This window comes from Rhinolophus hipposideros (assembly GCF_964194185.1).
Source record: "Rhinolophus hipposideros genome assembly, chromosome: 21".
NCBI lineage: Eukaryota > Metazoa > Chordata > Mammalia > Chiroptera > Rhinolophidae > Rhinolophus > Rhinolophus hipposideros.
The window spans coordinates 30793671-30813059 of record NC_138067.1 but is presented as its reverse complement, the minus strand read 5'-3'; the positions used below and the strand labels follow the sequence as shown (position 1 = coordinate 30813059).

The following is a 19389-nucleotide window of genomic DNA, read 5'->3' as shown; positions in this document are numbered from 1 at the left end:
AAATAGAGCACATCTTCTCAGATGCGGTATCCGCCATGGCCTGGTCTTGGCCAAGTGGGGGTGGCGTCCACCAAGTCATGGCCAGGGCTCTCGGCAGCCACCGACCTAAAACGACCACCAGGCCCACCAGCAGCTGGAAGCACACAGCCAGCATCGTCTCGGGAGGAATGCACATGGTGGAGCAGGAAGCAGCCAGAGCCTTAGCCCCACGGTTGTCGCACCAACACCACCAAGCAAAGACAGACCAAAAAGCGCACTGATGGGTCTGGCGTCCAGACAGTTGTACCTGCTGGGGGGCAGAGGGATGGCAGGGCCTCGCTCTGTCTCAGGATCTGCGTTCACTCTGCAAATTCATCCCCCTGGACATTTATGAGCTGCGTTACTTTTTCTGTCGGTACTTAGATTTTGATAGCGCTCATTTTAAATTTTTAGGAAAAATTCTAGGCAAGGGATATCTTTCTCTTTAAAAGAAAAAAATTTCCATGGACTCTGTACCGATCTTCTTTTCTTGGTTGTGGCAGCTTTATTGAGATATAATTCCCACACCACAGAACTCAACCCGTATCAAGGGTGAGATTCAATTTTAGTCTATCACAGCTGTGCAACAATCACCACAGTAGATTCTAGAATGTTCTCTTCACCCCAGAAAGAAACCCCATTAGCCGCCACTCGCCTCCCTCGAGCGCTTGGCTGCCACCAATCTGCTTTCCGTCTCCATGGATTTACCTATTCTGGACATTTCATGTAAATGGAATCATATGATGTGCAGCTTTTGGCACTGGCTGTCTTCACATAGCATGAGGTTCTTATACTTCATCTATATGGTAGTGTGGGTCAGGACCCCATTCCTTTCCATGGCTGAATAACATTCCACGTGTGGAGAGACCTCGTTTTGTTTTTCCGTCATCCGTTGATGGACGTTTGGGTGTGTCACCTTGTGGCTACTTTGAGTAGTGCTACCGGGACCACCGTTCTTATAACTCATCTCACTCAGCCTCAGGCGCTCGGCTGCCTGGAGGACCTACTGTGCACCTGGCCTGCACCCTGGGTGGTCCTGTCTGAATTGCCTGTGGGTGGCGGGAACAGTGGGTATTTATGCTCGAGTCAAAAAAGTAAAGAAGTAAAATCAACACACCAACAGACCCCACTGGTCCAGGCAGGGGCTGCGCTTGCCCAGAAGATAAGTTGAGGTTAAAAGCCAGGTGGGCGCTGGTCCTCCAGGGGGTGGGGAAGGTGGGAACAGACACCGGGAGCCCCTAGGCCTCACGGGGGGACATGCCGACACCCCCCCTACGGACAGGAGCACCTGACAGCCCAGGGGGTTGTGCCACGACCTGTGGAGACTCTGGGCCACCTGGTTCCTGCCCAGGCTCTCCTCCCTCCACCCCACCCTTATTAGTCTCTGTGTTAGCCTCTTTCCTAAGCACCAGGGGTTGAGCGAGACTGAGGGAGCATGGGGGGCCCAGGTGGGCCAGCACCAGGGAGGCCATCCACAATTAGCAGCCTAATCCCCTGGGGCCAGGCTGTCACTCGCCAGCCAGAGCACTCGATCGATCGATCGATCCCTGACCACGCACTGCCAATTAGTGAGCGGCTGCCCCAACGGTCGTCCGCACAGCGGCTGCAGCGGAAGGGCCGTGATCACTGTAATTAACTGGAGGCATGCGGCAGGAGTCAGTGGACGCATGTGGATTGGCGATGACAAGAGGCAGAGTGCTCAGTGTCACCTCTGTTGTCTGACCTCGCGGATTAGCGCCCGAGGCCACCCGGGCACATGTAATTAACAGCTGAGACCCCAAAGTTGCTGCGAGGGGAGTAGAGTGAGGCCTGAAAATAAAACTGCAACACTGCAGCAGCCCTGCCAGCTCTCCCAGAGGTGCACGTAACCAGCCATGCAAACAATCACTAAGCACTAACTGCATGCCCTTAACAAGGACCTGTGCTGCTGTGGGCCCACCCCCGTCTGGGACACTGCAGTGGGTAGACGGGGCAAGGATCGGCTGAAGTTATACAAAACAGCCCTGGTCCACCCCAGGCCAGACCCTGCACTGAGTCACGCTGCCTCAGTTGGGGGAGTGACAGAGAGCAGAGGACGGTGACCATTTGATGTTGTTTCTAAAAAAGGACCCTTGGGACATCTTCCTGAGAAGCCTGCTATGTGGCTGGACCCTGCCCAGAGCTTTGCAGGGCTGGAGGGGGCGGCACCACAGGAACAGCTCGGGTGCCAGCAGGAGGCAGTTGCTACAGATTTGCAAGTGAGCGACGGAGCCACAGGGGTCCCTCCCCAGCTGAGCTTTGCCCCAGTGCAGGCAGTGACTGGGAACCCACGGTGACAGGCAGGCCTAAGCCCAGAGAATTTTGTGCGCTCTGTTCACCTGGGCCCCTCTGCTCTCTCCATTTTTCTGCATTTGTTCTATCCCACATCATCCTGAATTGCTCTCTGGGTCAACCTTGCATAGTGAGAACTGTGTCAGGCCACCATGACTCTGGCTGGCACTGGTGGACCCCGGGGTGAGCGAGCCCTCAGCCTGGTGTGGATGGCATTCCCACCGGGAGGGACAGCACCCCACAGACTGACATCTCTCCAGGCTGCTCCTCCACCCTCTCCATTTCCAACCAGGATGTGGGAACCCAGGCTGATAGACTTGTGCTATTTGGACCCAGAAAGGAACCTGGCTGTTGATCAGTCCCACCCCTTTGCTTGTGAGGCCCAGAGGGGCCATGGAACCAGCAGGAAGCCTCCCACCCAGCAGGCAGTCAAGTGGGACAGAGCCTGGACTGTACCAAGGGAACAGAAACAGTGGACCCTGAATGAAAGTCCAACCTGTTCATGGTGGGAATTGGAGTGTGTGGGTCACAGAGGTGAAGTCCCCATCAAAAGCACATGGTGGGGACGGGGTAGGGAACACTCTGGACTCCCTGCAGGCCAGGCAGGGACAGCCAGGTACACAGCACACGCAGGGCTGCCCTTGGTCCAGCTCAACTTCAGGAAGGACCCACCGCACGGGGGCTCTCCTGCCTGCCATCAGCTAGAGCTTCTCCATGGGGGAAATAGGAGCCCCCACCCCACTCGATTTATTGTCACTAAATGCAAATCAGCAGAGCTGAGATGCAGATCTTTATTACCAAAAGCATTTCCAGGGGCTGATGACTTGTTGAGCAGGGCTGGGGAGAGTGGGGGGTTCCCACATCTGATGGGCAATGCTGCCGTGTCAGGGTGCATGAGGAGCTGTGAGGAGGCACCCCGAGAGAGGTGGGGGAAGTGGGAGCAAAGAGCAAGAGAGGGAAGACAGGAGGGGGCTTTCAGGGCTGACAGGGAAAGCCACCACTGTTGTTGCAGCAGTACGGCCCGTGGAGGCCTTGTGGTCCAAACAGCCACTGTTCCGGTCACTTGCACTGTGCCCACCCAGCTTTCTCTCCCACCATGCCTACTGCTGAGAGCACGCTCAGCTCCCAGGCATGACTCTCAGCTTTCCAGGGTCTTACTCTCCTCCAGCGCTGGCCTCCCTTGCCAACCTGCCTCCAGAATCCCGGCCTGGCAGACAGAGGAGGGAGAGGCATGGAGGGCACCCCCGCCCGAGCTCACACCTGTGCAGAGACAGATGGGGCTGCAGACACCCACAGGGAGACGCCGCCTTGCCAAGCTCCGCCAGCCGCATGGCTGACACACACACGCGGCGAGCATGCCAGGCGGGATCTTTTTCTCCTCTCATTTGTTTTGCTGCTGTCTTTGAAAGAGGCAGATTTCAGGTGGTGGCAGAACAGGAGAGCCCCAGCCTCGCGCAGGCTGGCTGCATGACGGCCGCACTGGTAGGCCGAGTCACACCTCCAACCTCAACAGCAGGCGGGACGATCCCCAGTCTCCCTGGGACACAGGGAAGGGACCTTGGTTCCAGGAAGCTCCAGGAGCCTGAAGGTAACCAGAGCCATCTGCAAAGCCAGTGACAAGATAAGGAGGGCAGCCAGCAGACAGACGCTGGGGAAGGAAGCCAGGCGGGGGGCCAGTGTTTAGGGCTCTAGACCTGAATGAGAGCTAGCAATTCAAGTCCCGCTGCCACCATCACACCCTTGTGAACCTTCCTGTGTGGTCCAAAGAAAGCTGGGGAAGCTCAGTCATTTCTCATAGGTGACAAAAATGGTACCCATGCTGTGTGCGGATGGCAGCTTGGTGAGGCCACTCGGCCACCCCATAGGGCTCCAGGTGGCAGTATCACACACCCAACAAGCTCCACTGGGAGGATTGGATGTGGGATTTGAACGGGTTCATGTGGCTTCAGAGCCCACCCTGTTCCCTCTACCCAGTACCGAGTCTAGCACCCTAGCTACGGAGAAGGCCCCCAGCCCCAGCTGCCCAAGGTGACCCCAAGCCACACAGCCCAGGCCCCAGGCGCCCTCACTGGGCACTGGAAGCATGAAGCATGTGATGTGACCAGCAGCCTCTGGAAGCGGCAGGAAACACACGCAAGGACAAGAGCCGATCTCAGTTAGGATCACCCCATGTGTCCCCAGGAGTCGGGGGACTGCTCCAGCCCCGGCGTCTCAAGCATCTTCCTCGAGCGGCTGAAGACATGGCAGGCTCCCTGTGCCACGGCCCACGCCCCTCGGCAGACGGGTGCTGCGGCCCCACGGGAGTCGCCTGTTTCAACAACGAGGAGGCAAGCAGATTGCCACACAGCTTGTGAGAACCGTCGCCCGGCAGCAGCCCCTGCTCCCTCACACGCAGCGACGGTGGGAGACACAGGCTCCCCGACTTGCCCTCTGTGAGGGGGCAGAGGGAAAAGATCGGGCTAGGGCGTCTCCTAGGGCAGGCCAAGCAGCGGTCAGACTCCCGCCGGGGCCAGGCGGGCATGAAGCATGAACCGTATCGTCTCACACCCTCACGGAGTCATTCAACAAGCACCTCCAAGCCCACGGATGATTTGGGGATACTGGACATGCCCTGCAAGCCCTAGAGGAGGGTGGGCGGCTCAGAAGTCACCACCTGCCCCAGGACAGCAGGTCTCGGGGCTCCTAGGCTAAGACTCATTCCCAGGCCCAAACTGGAGCTTCAGATGCCCATGGGAGGGAACTCTACGTCTCTCCAGAAGAGGTTCTGGTGAGGGGACTGGCGGAGTGGGGAGGCCAGGCCAAGTGGAGCTGGCCCAGCAGCCTCTGAGGGAGGGCCGAGTGGCCCAGGGGGCCATCACTTTGGCGGGCAGGGGGGTGGGGGCAGGGCTCCAGCAGATGACAGATGCGAGGGACACCACCTGTGTGATGCTTCAGTTCAAGGTGAGGCCGGCCCACTGGCCTGTCACTGAGGTGCACCCCATGGGTGTGTGTACCGGGACCCACTTAAGGTCAGACTCAGATCTGCAGCCCAAGGCTCCTTCCAGAATATTGAGGAGATTCGGTCACTCCCTGGGCCTTCTTTCTCCCCAGGAGTAAAGGCAAGGGCCCGGGTAATGGAGACAGGCTGCCCTGGGCCTGGGTGCACCCCATGCTATTGGGACAGACAGGAGCGGCCGTGGAGGCAGTGGCTGACCCCCAGCCCACACAGGCCGGGTTCTCTCCCGAAGTCGAGTCCAATTTGGCCAGAAGACCCAGTACACAGCTGTCTGTATCCAGGAGCGCCCTCCTCTCTACCCATGGAAACACTCTCCTTCCCAGGCCTCCCCAGGGAGGGACCTCAGCCCCTGGCTGGGCTGCTGGGGAATGAGGGGCAGAGGTGGTGGTGGTGGTGGTCTTAGTGGTCTTAGTGTTGCGTGGGGGTGGCCGTGGTAGAGGGGAGTGATGGCGCTGGTGGCCCTCATTCAGGACACACAGCAGCTGTGCCTGGCGCTAGTGTATTCTCACTGAATCATCAAAATCGATGAGACAGAGACATTATTCTTGTCCTGAGAAAAGATGGAAGCTCAAAGAGGTAAAGTGACGTGCCCAGGTCACACAGCCAGGACGTCAACCAGAATACGCGAACGCCCAAGTGGTAAAGGGTCAGGCGGTCCCAGCACCTCTAGCCCATCAGACCCCCAGGGACAGACTCCTGGTCCCATTGGCCACAGGGGACTGAGCAGGGCGGTTTGGCCGCAATGAAAAGAACGGATCTCGGCACATCAAGAAAGAAAACCATTCCCTGCTGAGGGCCGACTTTGGTTCTCTCTCCCCTCTCCTCCACAGCCTTCCTCTGGGATAGAGCAGGTGATATGGCACACAGCTAATTGCCTCTGAATTGAATTTTTAAACTGTACCCTTGGGACACGACATGAGAAAAGACATTATTAGGCCAAGAAGCAGAGGGGACAGCGTGGTCCATGGCTCAAAATAAGATGCGACTTCCACAGTGGGGCGGGGTGTGAGGACGGGGCAGAGAGAGTCAAAGGGGAGCTGGAGATGCGTCCTGAGCAAACCCAGGTACCCAGGCAGGGTGTGGTTCACAAAGCCAGGGCCGGGCCCAGGGCCGTCAGTCCAGCTTTCCACGGGGCCTGCTCAGGGCGGCTGCAGCCTCGCCTCTACACCTCCTCCCTGTGTAGGTCTAGAAGCTACTCTGGCTCCAGCTGAACCTCTGCCCACAGGGATGGGGCTGTTGGAAGTAGGCCATGGGGACCTGGGCCACCTTCGTCCCCAGGTGCTGAGACGCTGGCATCTCTAGGGGCGTGACATACTTTCACCCCATTGTCCTTGGGGTGGGGGGGACCCTGCAGAGACAGGGCCTGGCCCACCTGGAGGGGAGGACTTCAGTAGAGGCCCTGGGTCCCCTTCTACAGGGAGGCAGACATGGATACCAGGAGGGGCAGGAGGCAGTGGAATCCTGGGACACGGGTCCATGGAGTTGGCACACCCCCCCCCCCCCGCCACTTATGATAGAGCATGCTGGCAAGCTTGAAGCTCAGTTTTGTCCAACAGCAAAAAAAGACAGAGAGCAGGCCAGGGCTATACTGAGAATGTGGGGAGAGCCTGCCTGGTACCCCCCAGGTGCTCAACCAAGGGGCACTGCTGTGATTAAGGAGGGGACAGCCCTTGCTGGGTCTGCCGCCTTCTGTCACACCTGGTGACAGGTGTGCGGTTCCATCAGGCCACAAGGTTGATCGGTCACCAGAAGGAATGAAACCCTGACATGCTGCGTTGCAGATGGACCTGGAAACGTCAGGCTGAGCACAGGAAGCCAGTCACACGTGCCGTGTGACCCCACAGAAGTGGGACGTCCAGAACCGCAAACCCAGAGACAGACAGCAGAGCATGGCCGTGGGGCTCAGGGACAGGGCAGGGAGTGACTGCTAGTGCGTCTGGGGCTTCTTTTAGGGATGATAAAAATGTTCTGGAATTAGTGGTGATGGTTGTACGACTGTGAATACACTAAAAACCATTGAATTGTGCTCTTTTAAAAGGTGAATTTTATGGCATGTGAATTCTATCTTTAAAAATTAACAAGTAAAAGTCTGAGAGCCTTCATCTTCCCCACACCCCCGAGGGAGGCACAGACACTCAGGGTTCCCTGTACCACTGCGGTAGGTGCTAGGGTAGAGGGGGGCTCCTCGCCTGCCAGGACCATCCTCTCAGGCTTGTCAGCCTAACTCGGGCTCTCCACGTACGCTTGGAAAGGTCTAAGCAGCAGTAGCAACGGGCACAGGAAATAGCCTCACCAGCAGTGTGAGCTCAGGCTCACGACCCGATCTCTGAGCCTGAGAGTCTCCATTTGTACAACTTGGGCTACCAGCCAATTCTACAGACAGTGGAGATGGCAACACCTGAGTTGGGATGACTCAGTGAGAAAAATGGGGTGTGGTCCAGAGGACGCTCCAGAGAGAAACTGAGCATCTCATTTCTTCAAACCAAGGCCCGACTGGGGCTGAGCAGATAGAGAACCGAAAACTGAGCTCATTGCCACGGCGTCAAACTCTCACCACTGCTTGTGGCCTCATACTTCGCTCGTGGCCACTGGAGCCAGATACACGGTGACAAGACCCGGGCATATACACAGCGGAACTCGAGTATCAGGGTATCCCAGGTCCACATACATCCACAGCCCTCGGACGCTGAACCCCCCAAACCCCGGCTTTCTAATCAGAATGAAGGGGATAACCTCAGAATGCTGTGACAGCTGGAAGAGCTCAGGGCCAGCAAGACTCAGTTCTCTCCACTCTCTCCCAACCCTTCCCAGGGCATCACGCAAAACATCCTGGTCGCAACCATAGGGCCTGACCCCCGCCAGCAGCACACTTTGTTCCTGGCCAACAAGGCCCAGCAGCTTCTGCCACACTGTCTGCCTCCTGGCCCATCACTCAAGCCAGACACTGGGCCCGCCTAGGGCGTCGGAGACAAAGGGCCACCGAGGCAGCTCCTGCTCTGTGCCCACAGCCTGTGCATGAGTCCTTGTCTGCAAACGTCCCCACTGCCTGTCTCAGCAAGGAGGGACACGTGCCCTTTCACTGCCACATCCTCTGCAGACGTGGGGTGTCCCCCCAGGACTCAAGCCCAGTGGGCTGGGAGTGGACACAGCTGCTTGATGAAGCCTTCACACTTGGGGTGACTCAGCCCAGGCGGGACCAGCATCCTCCCACACGCTGACAGACGCACTGACAGGCGCTTTGAAAGCTGTGCCAGCCCCGTTTCCTTGCCTTCTGGAAGGCTAAGAGAGAAGACAGCCAAAGCAGGTTGCTGCCGGGCAAATTCTGCTCCAGGAGCTCCTCACTGGCTCTGAGGAGACCCCCACACCTTGATTCCAGCCCCGGCGCCCACTGTGTGAGCTTCTCCCAGGGTGCCCTGCAGCCAGCCCAGGCTGTGTGGTCGAGGGCCTCAGTCAGGGGCCAGGGCAGGGGCTCAGTGGGCCCGCTGCCTGGCGTGTTGTGGTCCCGAGCAGGGGGGCCTCCTGACACCTGTGGCCTATTGCTCAATGGCGGCCAGAGTCCCCATGGGAGCATGGACAGTGAGGCGGGGCGTACATGCACGGACGTGAAGCTGGTGGGCAGCCACACTCTGCCCAAGTCGACCGAGCAGCCCACAGCAGGTGGACATAAAACCAGATCCCAGTGGTCCTCCCTCCTGGGCCAACGTCTCTCCCTGCCCATCAATTCTAAGCTGATTTCCCTCACACTTCCTCCTCCATCCAACAACCAGGTAGCAGAAAGGGCCTGGGAAGAGGCGAGAGTCCGAAATCAGAAGAGCCCCCCAGACCACCCCAGTCAGGGCAAATGTCTGTTCCACTGAGGCTGAGGAGCAAGTATTCCCTGGGTGCCCCCGAGCGCCCTGGAACCCAGACGCCAGGCCCTGGATCTTTGTGGCGAGGCAGATAGCGGGCAGAATCACTCAGGGTACCTGCTTCCTCTGCCCTGGAGGTCAACCCCCTCCCTGCCTCCCAGTAGCAAGTCCAGAGGGTGTCTGAGAGGCCTGCATCCGAATCTGCATGGACCCAAGTCTCCGGGTAGCTCCAGCCACAAACTGATCCCCATCCCTACTCGTCCAGCCAGCAGCCCTCGACCAGGACTAACATGGGCAGCTAGATGGTCACCCCAAGAAGTGCCCAAAGCCGGAGGTATAGAGATACTCGTGGGAAGACTGAAGCTCAGAGAGGGTCAGTATTTACCCAAAGTCACACAGCATGTCACTGCCCAAATGACAAGAGGAGCCAGGACTCCGTACCTCTGTCTATGCCACCATCCAATTCCTGTCTCCGGGAGAGAGGCAGCGGTGGGCTGAGCTGCCGCAGGGACCCCCACTCCAGGACCATTCGAGCTTCCTGAGAAGACTGTGTTCTCTGCCACTCTGGAGGGTATGTCAGAGCCTGGAGCCACTGGGCTCTCAGGAAACAATCCACCTGGGGAATGGGCTGCCCGGGAGCAGCCTCGGAGGGGATCAGGGTACAGAATGCCCTCCACAGCCACTAGGGTTCCTGTGGCCCAGCCCGTCCACCCTCCTCACCATGGGCCACTGGGTACATGTCCCCACTGCCGATGGCGCCATGGTGGCTCCTGAAGCCAAGAAAGGACAGAGGTGGGGGACAGAGCGGAAGCAGAAGCCAAGCAGAGGTGCCAGGGCTGGTGGGGCTTGCTGTCCAGGCAGGGTCCAGGAGGGCCCGAAGTTCAGACTGTGCTGCCCCACCACACAGAACCAGAACGAGAGAACCAAGAGCCGATGAGAACACATGTGAGCATGTGGGTGGGACCCCCACTCCTGCTCGTGGGGACCAGCTGCTTCCTGGGCTGCACCCCGCTCCTCTCAGGAGCCGAGAGTTCTGGTGGGATGGCAGGGACTCCTCTCCCTCCCTTGGCCACGGCCTGGTGGGCGCCTCTTACCTCTGGGCTCCTCCGCCTGTTTGGCGAGCTTGCGCAGCGCGGCGGCAAAGCTGGAGGACGGCGCGGCCTGGGCCGACAGCGCGCTGCTGGTGGCAGGGCTGCCGCTGGGCACCAGGGCGCCATTGAGCGGCGAGGGGGTGAGGGGGTTGACGGTGGCGGTGGTCCTGGTCGCGGTGGAAAGCATTCCTAGTGAAGGGGACTTGGGCTCATGGCTCATGCCTGAAACAGGAAGAGAAGAACCAGAGGTCACCCAGAGAGCAGGAGGCCAGCACCAGAGCGAGGTCTGGGGACCCGGAGGTCCAGGCAGCAGGCAGCATGCAGGGAGTGCGAGCCACTTGGGTGGCTCCTCGAGACAGGCAGGCAAAGCAGACAGAGGCAGCACTGCAGAGAGAACAAGCTGTGAACCCAGAGTCCAAATAGCACCCTGAGGGTCCGAGGGCACCGCACCCCCCACCCTCTTGGATAACTGAACCACACTGTACTCAGGACCCCCGCGATTCCAGAGGCCCAATGGTTAGGTCCACAAAATCCTACAGTCTCTCCAGGGCTGCGGGGCAGGTGAGGGAGAACCCGAAAGCATCTCCTACAGGGCGTGGGGGTGAGAGACTGAGGCACGGGGCACAGGGCCAGCATTCTCACAGCAAAGAGAAGAACGCCAGCAGAAAGGAAAAGGGCCAAACTAACAACGAAGACAAGCAGGGCGGCAGCTCCCAGTTAACACACGTTTCTGCCAGGCCTCTGGCACCGCGTCAGTGAGGCTGGCACTGTGACCATCCCCATTGTAAAGAAAAGGAAATGGAGGCTTAGACCCAGGAGCTGACCCAGGCAGGCTGGCCTGGAGCCCTTGTCTGCTGACACCACACCCTCCCGAGTACCAAAGCACCCAGGGACCCCGGCTGGTCTCCAGCTGAGAAGGCACTCCCTCAGAGGACAGCCTGTGGGAGCCAGGCGGCGTCCGCACTGAGGGAGCTGTGGGGGACAGACCACAGCAGCCGCCAACCTTGTCAGGGGCCCTCACCAGGTGCCAACCCGGCCTGGACAGGCTCAAGAGTCAAAACTGCAGAGCTAACCGTCACTGGCGGGGAATACCCCCTTCTCACTAGGGGTCAACGTTAGGTGGAAATGGTCGAGGAGAAGCGGCCTGCCAGGGTGACATCACACGCCACGGGGCAGGACTCGGCCGCCTTCCCGGGAGCCCCCAGCCTTTCAAGTCCCACCCAAGTGTCAGCGCGAAGGCTGAACCCCTCCCCGCCCCATGTGCCGAATCAATAAAGGTCCAGCTCTGTCTTGGGCAAGCGGTGCCATAAATAAGTTTTCTATGAATATTTCGTGTCCTCTCAGGGCCACTTGCCCGGACTGGGTCCATGCTCCCTCGCCTTGGTGCATTGGAGGAGAGTAAATCAAGGCTGGTGGCCTTGTATAGCTGGCAGGGGCAACAGGTCATGCGCAGGGAGAAGCAAATTAACTTCCAAACTCCCAGACGGAGACCGGGGAAAGCCATGTTGTTATCTAGGGAGGGGACTTTAGAGTCACGGGGGGGAGAAGGCCTACAATCACAGAAAATCCAGGAACACAACAGGGCAGGGACGTGGGCTTCCCACAGGGCGGAGTAGGCCACCCCGGGCTGTGGCCCCCACCCCAGGAAGCTCTGCAGCCCCAGAGCCCACCTCACCTCTGGGATTCCTCCTCAAGTCCAAACAGGTCTGACTGGAACCTGCTTCCACACTCGTCCCCAGGGGCCTAGCCCTCACAACTAGCCAGGAGAGGCCACGGGTCCCAAATGCATGTCCCAGACCCCAAGTGCCAGAGGCTCAGGCTGTGCTGGTGCCACTGTGCTCCTGCTGGGCAGGAAAAGAAATCTTGGGGGCGAGGGCCGGGTGCATGGCGGCAGTAGTGGGAGGGGGGGTCTGGAGCATAAAAGACAATATTGAGGCAGGCACGAGCTTGAGGGCACACCATTCTCTCGGGAGAGGGCTTGTACCTCGGGAACAAAGGACCCCCACAAAAGCCCCTGAGCCCACGGCCGGCAGGCTGGCCTCCCAGCTGCCGGTCGGTCACGTGGGCAGCAGTGCCCACAGCAGCAGCCCCACTGAGCAGCAGAGGCACCGACCCGAGGCTGACCTCTGGGGTCCTCCTCTTTCTGGGAGGGTAGGGGGGAGAGGGGAGGGGAGGGAGCCACATGTCCACAGCCACCTCAAGCCCAGCAGAGAAACCCAAGAACTGGGGGCACATAGGGTCCCTGCCCCGGCAGCCTGATTGCTAGAAAATCCAGGTTTCTGACAACAGTCCTTTCTCAGCCAACCTGGCACCCGGCCAGCCACGTGAGGACCTCTGAGCACAAGCAGCTCAGCTCCAGGCTGCCATCGGCACCCTCTCCTCCTCCCATGGACAGCAGGACAGCATGGACAGAGCGGCCGGGAGGTGTGGGTGAGGCCACGGAGTGGGCAGAAAGCAGGGGCGTGGAAGTCAGGGCTCAGGACTGACTTGGCTGGCTGCCAGGCGCCTGGGGTTTTCATCGCACTGCAGCCTCTAACTGTGTGACCTTCGGCAAGTGAACTTCACCTCCCTGCCTCTGAGCCTTGGTCTCCGTGTCTGTAAAACGAGGATACGGAGAAAGTCTACCTCATGAGATTAATCGCATAGGGATTTAAGGCGCTAACGTATGCACAAGGCATCAGAGCAAGGTCAGTCAGTCGGCGACTGGGGCCGAAACCCAGGTGCGGAAGGGTGAGGGGCCTGGCCAAGGCCACACAGGTCGGGCTCAGCAAACTGGGACACAAGTCGCGCGATGTGTGCTTCCCACTTCACCTCGGGCTGTAAGGGGAAGAGGCAACTCAAACGTCAGAAGGCTGTGGGCTGCTTGGGGGAACCACCCTGACACCCCGCCTGGTAGCCCTCCCTGCTGCTGCCTTCCCCAGGCCGGGGGGACAGCCAGGCCTGGCATGGACACCTCGGGCAAGGGGCCACCTTCATGTCCCCGTGGCAGGCAGCAGTAGCAGCTGGTGAAGGTTGACATACAGGACACCCTGGGACAGAGGGGACCAGAGCTCTCGTCCTGCTGCCTACAGGGGACACCTGAGGACGTGTCCCCACACACAGGAGCTGATGTGGATAGTCCCCAAGTCTTCAAGATCCTGCTTGGCACCCACACTCACTGGGTTGTTGGTTTTTTGTTTCTTGGTTTTTTGGGGAGAGGGGTGGGAGAGACACTAAGTGGCATCCGACAGAGGATTGTCCTTATGGGGACCCAGGCCGGGCAACGTATACCAGGTCCTGGTGGTCCTGACACATTGCTCAGAGAAAGGTGTCACACTACAAGGGGCCGCCCAGGAGATGAGGTGTGTGAGGAGAGACCCCAGGGCTCCCTCACCCGGGGGGCATCGAAGCAGTCCTCAAAGGTCATACGGATTTTCGGGTCACCTCTCAGATTAGCGTGGGAGAGGGACGGGCTTGGGAGAGGCCACAGAGGCAGAGCCATCACCTACCCCACCCCCATACGTGCCAACTCTTCACGGTCTCAGACAATCCTGGGAGGCCAGCAGAGCATGGAAGGGAAACTAAAGCCAGACGCTGATCAAAGACTAGTCAAGGTCATACAGCTGGTTCAAGGCCACACAGTTAAGCAGCACAACATCTAAGACGTGAACTCTGTATCCTGCGGTTCAAGACGCAGCGTTCTTACCGCTCATTATACCACCTGCCCCATCCAACGCCTACCCCTGAAACCCAAGCCAAAAGATGTAAACACGCAGACCGAGTTGCAATGCATTTAAGCTACGGTAGCTCCCCGCTTATACTGTTTCGCTTTCCAAGGTTTCCGTTACCTGCGGTCAACCCAGGTCTCTCTAAACATTAAATGGAAAATTCCAGAAATAAACAATTCTTAAGTTTTAAATTGCGGTTGTTGCGTCGCGTTATGAAATCTCACGCGGAACCACTCCGTCCCGCCCGGGATGTGAATCATCCCTCAGTCCGGCATCCACTCTGTGTACGCTCCCTGCCTCTTAGTCACGCAGGAGCCGTCTCAGTGATCACGTCTACTGCTGCAGTACCTCAGCGCTCATATCCAACTAACCCTTGTTTTACTAAATAATGACCCCAATGGGCAACAGTAGTGATGCTGACAATTGGGATACGCCAAAGAGAAGCTGTGAAGTATATGTACGTATAGGAGAAAACACATCTAAAGGGTTCAGTACCAGCCATGGTTTCAGGCATCCACTGAGGGTCTTGGAATGTATCCTCTGTGGATTGCGGGTGGGGTCGGGAGGGCTACTGTACAGTGGTTTAAAAAATATGTCCATAAAGTCTTTGTTACTCATCCCTTAAAAAGGTGGAGACAATCCTCTTTCCTTGAATGTGGGCCAAACTTATTGACTCACTTCTAATAAACAGAATACAGCGGAAGTGAGGGTGTGTAACTTCTGAGGAAAGGTCATCAAAGGTACCATGCCACTTCCTTCTCTGGGATCACTTGAACTGAGGGTAGTCGGCTACCATGCTGTGAGAATGCGCAAGCAGCCTGAGGAGAACCCCATATTTCAGGGAACGGAAACCTGCAGCCCACAGCCGTGTGAAAGCGCCATCTTGGCAGCGGCCCTTCCAGCCCCAGTTAAGCCTTCAGGTGAGACGGCGGCCCTGTAATAGCTCAATTACAGCCTCATCGGAGACTCTCGAGCCAGAACCACCCAGCTGAGCCGCTCATGAATCCCTGAACGTTTAAGGTGGGATAGTCATGCAGCATCAGACAGCTGATACAGGGAGTCACCGCATGTTCGACTGATCGAGACCCACCTGTCCCAATCTCTCCCCTTATGTCCCTTCTTGAAGTCTAAGAAGTTCAACCATCTGCAAAGAAGTACTCCTTGCCTTTTACCCAGTCACCCAAATGAACCCATGGGATGCCATTAACACCCCCTCCGTTACCCCCATTCCTCAAACAGCTGGACACCTCTCTTTAAATCCCGACAACCCTCCAACAAACATATCTTTGTGCCCATTCTACGGCTGGGGGAGGACAGGCTTGGATCCCGGGGCTGACAGAGGGTCAGCAGCAGGACCGAGTTCCCTGAACACAGCACCTATGTCCCGTTTTCCTGAAGCTGGTCAGGGCCCAGATCCAGACGTATTCTGGGGCTGCGGGAGGGGAGCCGGCTCTGCCGTGCCCCTGGCCCACACCGTTCCAGGGAGGAGAAATACGGAAGTGAAGACAGGCTATGCAATTGTTGCACCTCCCAGGGACCGGTCCCCGAGGCTCAGGGAGCAGATGTGAGGTCACTGCGTAGTGGCCGTGTGACAGGCTGGCCAGCTGGCTTCCCGAGTGGACATGCTGTGACTGCCAGCTGCCAGTGCTGGGCAGGATGGCACAGAAGTGCTAGATAGGCAGGTGGCAGCCACAGGGCAAATCCCAGGCCAGACCCCAAAGTCTCACACACCCCTTCAGGCCAATAGTGGGTGTCTTCAGGTGGCTGCAAGAGGAGCAAATCTTTTTTATCCTTTTTACCTCTCTTATGTTCTAGTGTCTCCGCACTGAACCAGATTTGCAAAAAAGGCAGGCCCTCAAAGAGATGGAGACTTGCCTGAATTAAGCTGGCATGGCCATCCGAAACACGGGGGCGTTCCCTGGGACCAGGGCCTCCTGCCAACTAGGTGCAGAAGCCAAGGGAATTGGGGTGCCCCTGCTGGAACCTGGCCCCAAGCCCAAATCCCCATACAAAGCCCCCAGCCCCGGCGACCAGGTTCCCCGTGGGCAGGTCCTGCTGCCTCCTACTGCCCTCCTCGGAGGAGCCACCACCCATCATCATGAGGCTGCTGCTGGCATCCAAACAGTGACATCCCTCCTCCCCCGCCACTGAGCCCGCCCCCTCCCTCATCAAAGCCTGGCCCCTTCTCCCCGGACCCTGCCAGCAGCCTGCAGCCCCATGTACAGCCCCCTTGGGTTCCTGGGGGTCCCCCAAAGCCAGCCTCCCTGCCGTGGTGTTAGTTGTGGGCTCCAGGAGCTGAGAGCCAGGAAAGCTGCTCTGCTGATGTCAGGTCACTTAAAATAGAATTCCAAATGAGCAGCTTCATTAGGGGAGTCTAAAATTAGCATTCCTCTTCAGCATGTGTGTATCAGGAGGGGCCCACGGGGGAGGGGTGGCAAGGGGTCCTCGGAACACCGCAGCCTGGGGTGGCGGCTCCCTCACACCTAGGACAGAGGCCAACCTGGGGGGACCCAGAGACCCTGTAAAGGGTCACCCTGGACCTGCTGTAAATTGGCACAGCTTTCAAGAACCCTCCACCCCTGCCTCACCCCTAAGTAGTCACAGGAGGAGGGTCTCTTAGGACCGTCTGTTGCTCTTGACCCCCGCCCCAGGCCCCGCCCAGAAAGGAGGACTTGGGCTCCTCATGCACAGGTGCTCTCTTGCTGAGGCCAGAGCACTGTGGCTGTGGAGGCCTAGGGTGGATGGAGGGGAGCTAGGGGGAGGCCCCTACACCCCCAGGAGGCCCCGGGGTGCCTACTCCCCCTGCCCTCATTAGAGAGGTATTTATTAACTTCTGTGCTCCTGGCCATTGACTGAATTCTTGTCTACATTATCAGCTCATGTAAATTCATTATCCTAACAGCTGGGAATAAGCTCCGCTGCGTGAAGGCCAATGATGGATGAGGGCTAGGGGGCTGGGGGCGGCAAGGGGAGGCAGGGATGGGCTCCCTCTCTGCGTTGTACAAGCTCTCCTGCCATGTTTGACTCAGCAGGAGGATAAGCCGGTCCTATGGCCTCCTGGCTTTCTCATTTGCATCACAGGCTGCTGTCCTCTGGACAGAGCCTCCTGCCCCCATCGGCTGTCCCCTCCACCCCGGGGGAGAAAACAGCCAGCACAGCTAGACCCCAAGAGGTGAAATCCAACAGCTCCCAGGCCCCCCTCAAGCCAAGGGGCCAGGACCCTCTGAGCCCCAGCGTTCTGACCCCTGTGCCCTTCCAGGGCTGACCCGACAGAGCCTGGAGCCCACGCACTTTGCCAGTGGCTGAGCGCAGGGAGAGAGGAAAAGCCACCGGGCTAACAGCTCCCACAAAGTGACCTGACCCCACCATTCCACAGATGACGAGGGTCTGGAGAAGCAGAGATGGCCCGACCTGTCCAAGAACCCAGGGGAGGCCCTCACCTTTCCTGCTTCTTCTATATACACAGTGTAGTATCTTTGATCAATACTTTTTCTCTCCTCTGCCTGGGTTTCTAATATGGCCAGAAGTGGCACAAAGCTTTAACAAAAAAAAAAAAAAAAAAGAAAAGAAAAAGCAAGCAAGAAACATCCAAGTGTGAGGGGCGGGCCTGGCTCGGGCACCCAGGACACCTTGCTCTGTGTTCTTCAGAACACACCCCATGGGGCGCCTGCTGTCCAAAGGCTCCAAACAGCAGGGTTTAAAGAGTAGGGGAGGCTCCCACCCCTCCATTACATGTGGTCTGGGCTCCTGCTCCCTCCTCTGCGCCATGGTGGAGGGGCCTTATTAATCAGCACTCGGCCTCCCTCCTGGCCTCCTGTGGACCCCATAATTACTGCTTCCTTTCATCCCCGCTCTTCCCGGCTCCAGACCTCAGGCCTGCTCCCTCCATGCTCTGTAATTACAAGCTAATAGCTGAGATGAATTTTCTGCTGGCTCCCGGTTCAAGCACCAATCCGCCCCTTTCCCTGACGGCCCCCCCTGGGGTAATTACACCCCGCAAGGCCAGGCCCAGCAGGGCTTCACTTTCAGGCCCCACTTGCACAATCTGGACTTGCATTCTCTAATCACCCCTCTTGGTAATTTTTCATTACTGCAGAAAGAAATGTTTGTGAACAAATAAAGGGCATCCCCCTGCTTGGGGCCCCTGAGCCCCCGCCCCACGATCCCTGAGTCGCCCTCCAAAAGGGCGATGCTTCTCCAGCCTTAACAAGGCTGGGTCACCCTGTGCAGCGACATGTGACCCCGGGAGCCTGAGCGGCTTCATAATAAATTCATTATTATATTTGCCTTCGGGTGTTCTGAGCTCACACGCACGAAGCCATTTTTCTTGGGGGTGGGGGTGCGGGGGAGGCTGGGAGAGTGGGGAAGGTCTTCTTCTTGCTCCCAGATGCACAGGGGTGGCCTGCTGAGGCCTTCAAGTTCTCTTGCTACTAAAGCTACCCCCTCATGCTGTAGGCTTCTAAAGGGACTATGGGCCTTTTCCTTGCCCTGAGTCCCTGAACTGGACTTACTCCCCAAGGCTAACGCCCTGAGTGGCTGGGAGGCTGAGCCAATGCCCTTGCTACGTGCTGGAGCAGGGGAAGGCCCCAGAAGATGGCCTGGATCCTGACCTCGAACCAGAGAGAAGGATGGAGAGAATCCAAGGGGGGTAGGGGGAAGGGGAAAGAAGGGAGGGGAGGAGGGAGAAAGAAGGGAGAGATGAGAAAGAAAGGGGAAGCCAGCCAGGGTGCCTACAAAAGAGTCTGGTCCAGGAGTGAAATGAGTAACAAGGCAGCTCATTTTACGACAAGGCTGCCATCCGCCCCCGCTCAGACCTGTCACTCAGCGGCGTTTATTAAGTCACTACAGAATGCTTAAGGCAGGAGCTTATGAGCAGAAAGTGTCGCCAGAACCCTAATCAATGAGAATGGGAGCCCATCCCCAGGGCTGAGTCCACCACCAACACCCCCCACCCCCCAGAGCTGGTACCATAGGATGAGATGTTTACAAAGCTAATTCTGGGGTCATCCAACAGCCACCTTATGAGTGGGTTTGGCCCAAGGCCCCAGGTTGCCCCCACAGCGGTAGCAAATTAAGGGGTAATATTTAGTGTTCCCCCCAGCTTAGCCTGCCTACTGCCATATTAGTAACTCAGGGTGGGGGGCCCTCAGGGGGCTAAATCCGGGTTCCAGGGAGAACACGGGCAGGTGAAGAACCTTCAGCAGACCCCTACACACATGGGTCACTTGCGGCAAGCGTACCTCACCAGAGGGGCAGGTCTGGTGGGGCAGCTCCAGCAGGGCTGAGGCCCCAGGCTGGTTCACGGTGGGGGACATCTTGGTGGGAGCCACCAAGTGGGTAGCGAGGACAATGACAGGGTTGGCCCCCAGGGCAGCCCGCTGACAGAGGCCACCACGGACATCTAGGGGTTGAGGTTCAAG

The 19389-nt window shown here is 58.2% G+C and overlaps 1 protein-coding gene across 5 annotated transcripts in view; it reads right to left on the bottom strand.

Annotated features, from left to right (window-relative positions):
* GSE1 (Gse1 coiled-coil protein) overlaps window positions 1–19389 on the bottom strand; it is a 418445-nt gene that overhangs the window by 27384 nt on the left and 371672 nt on the right. For all 5 annotated transcript variants that reach the window (XM_081030562.1, XM_081030561.1, XM_081030560.1 and 2 more), the window contains one exon: window positions 10266–10484. In XM_081030562.1, the coding sequence (XP_080886688.1) occupies window positions 10266–10484 (219 nt within the window). The remainder of the gene's footprint in view (window positions 1–10265; window positions 10485–19389) is intronic.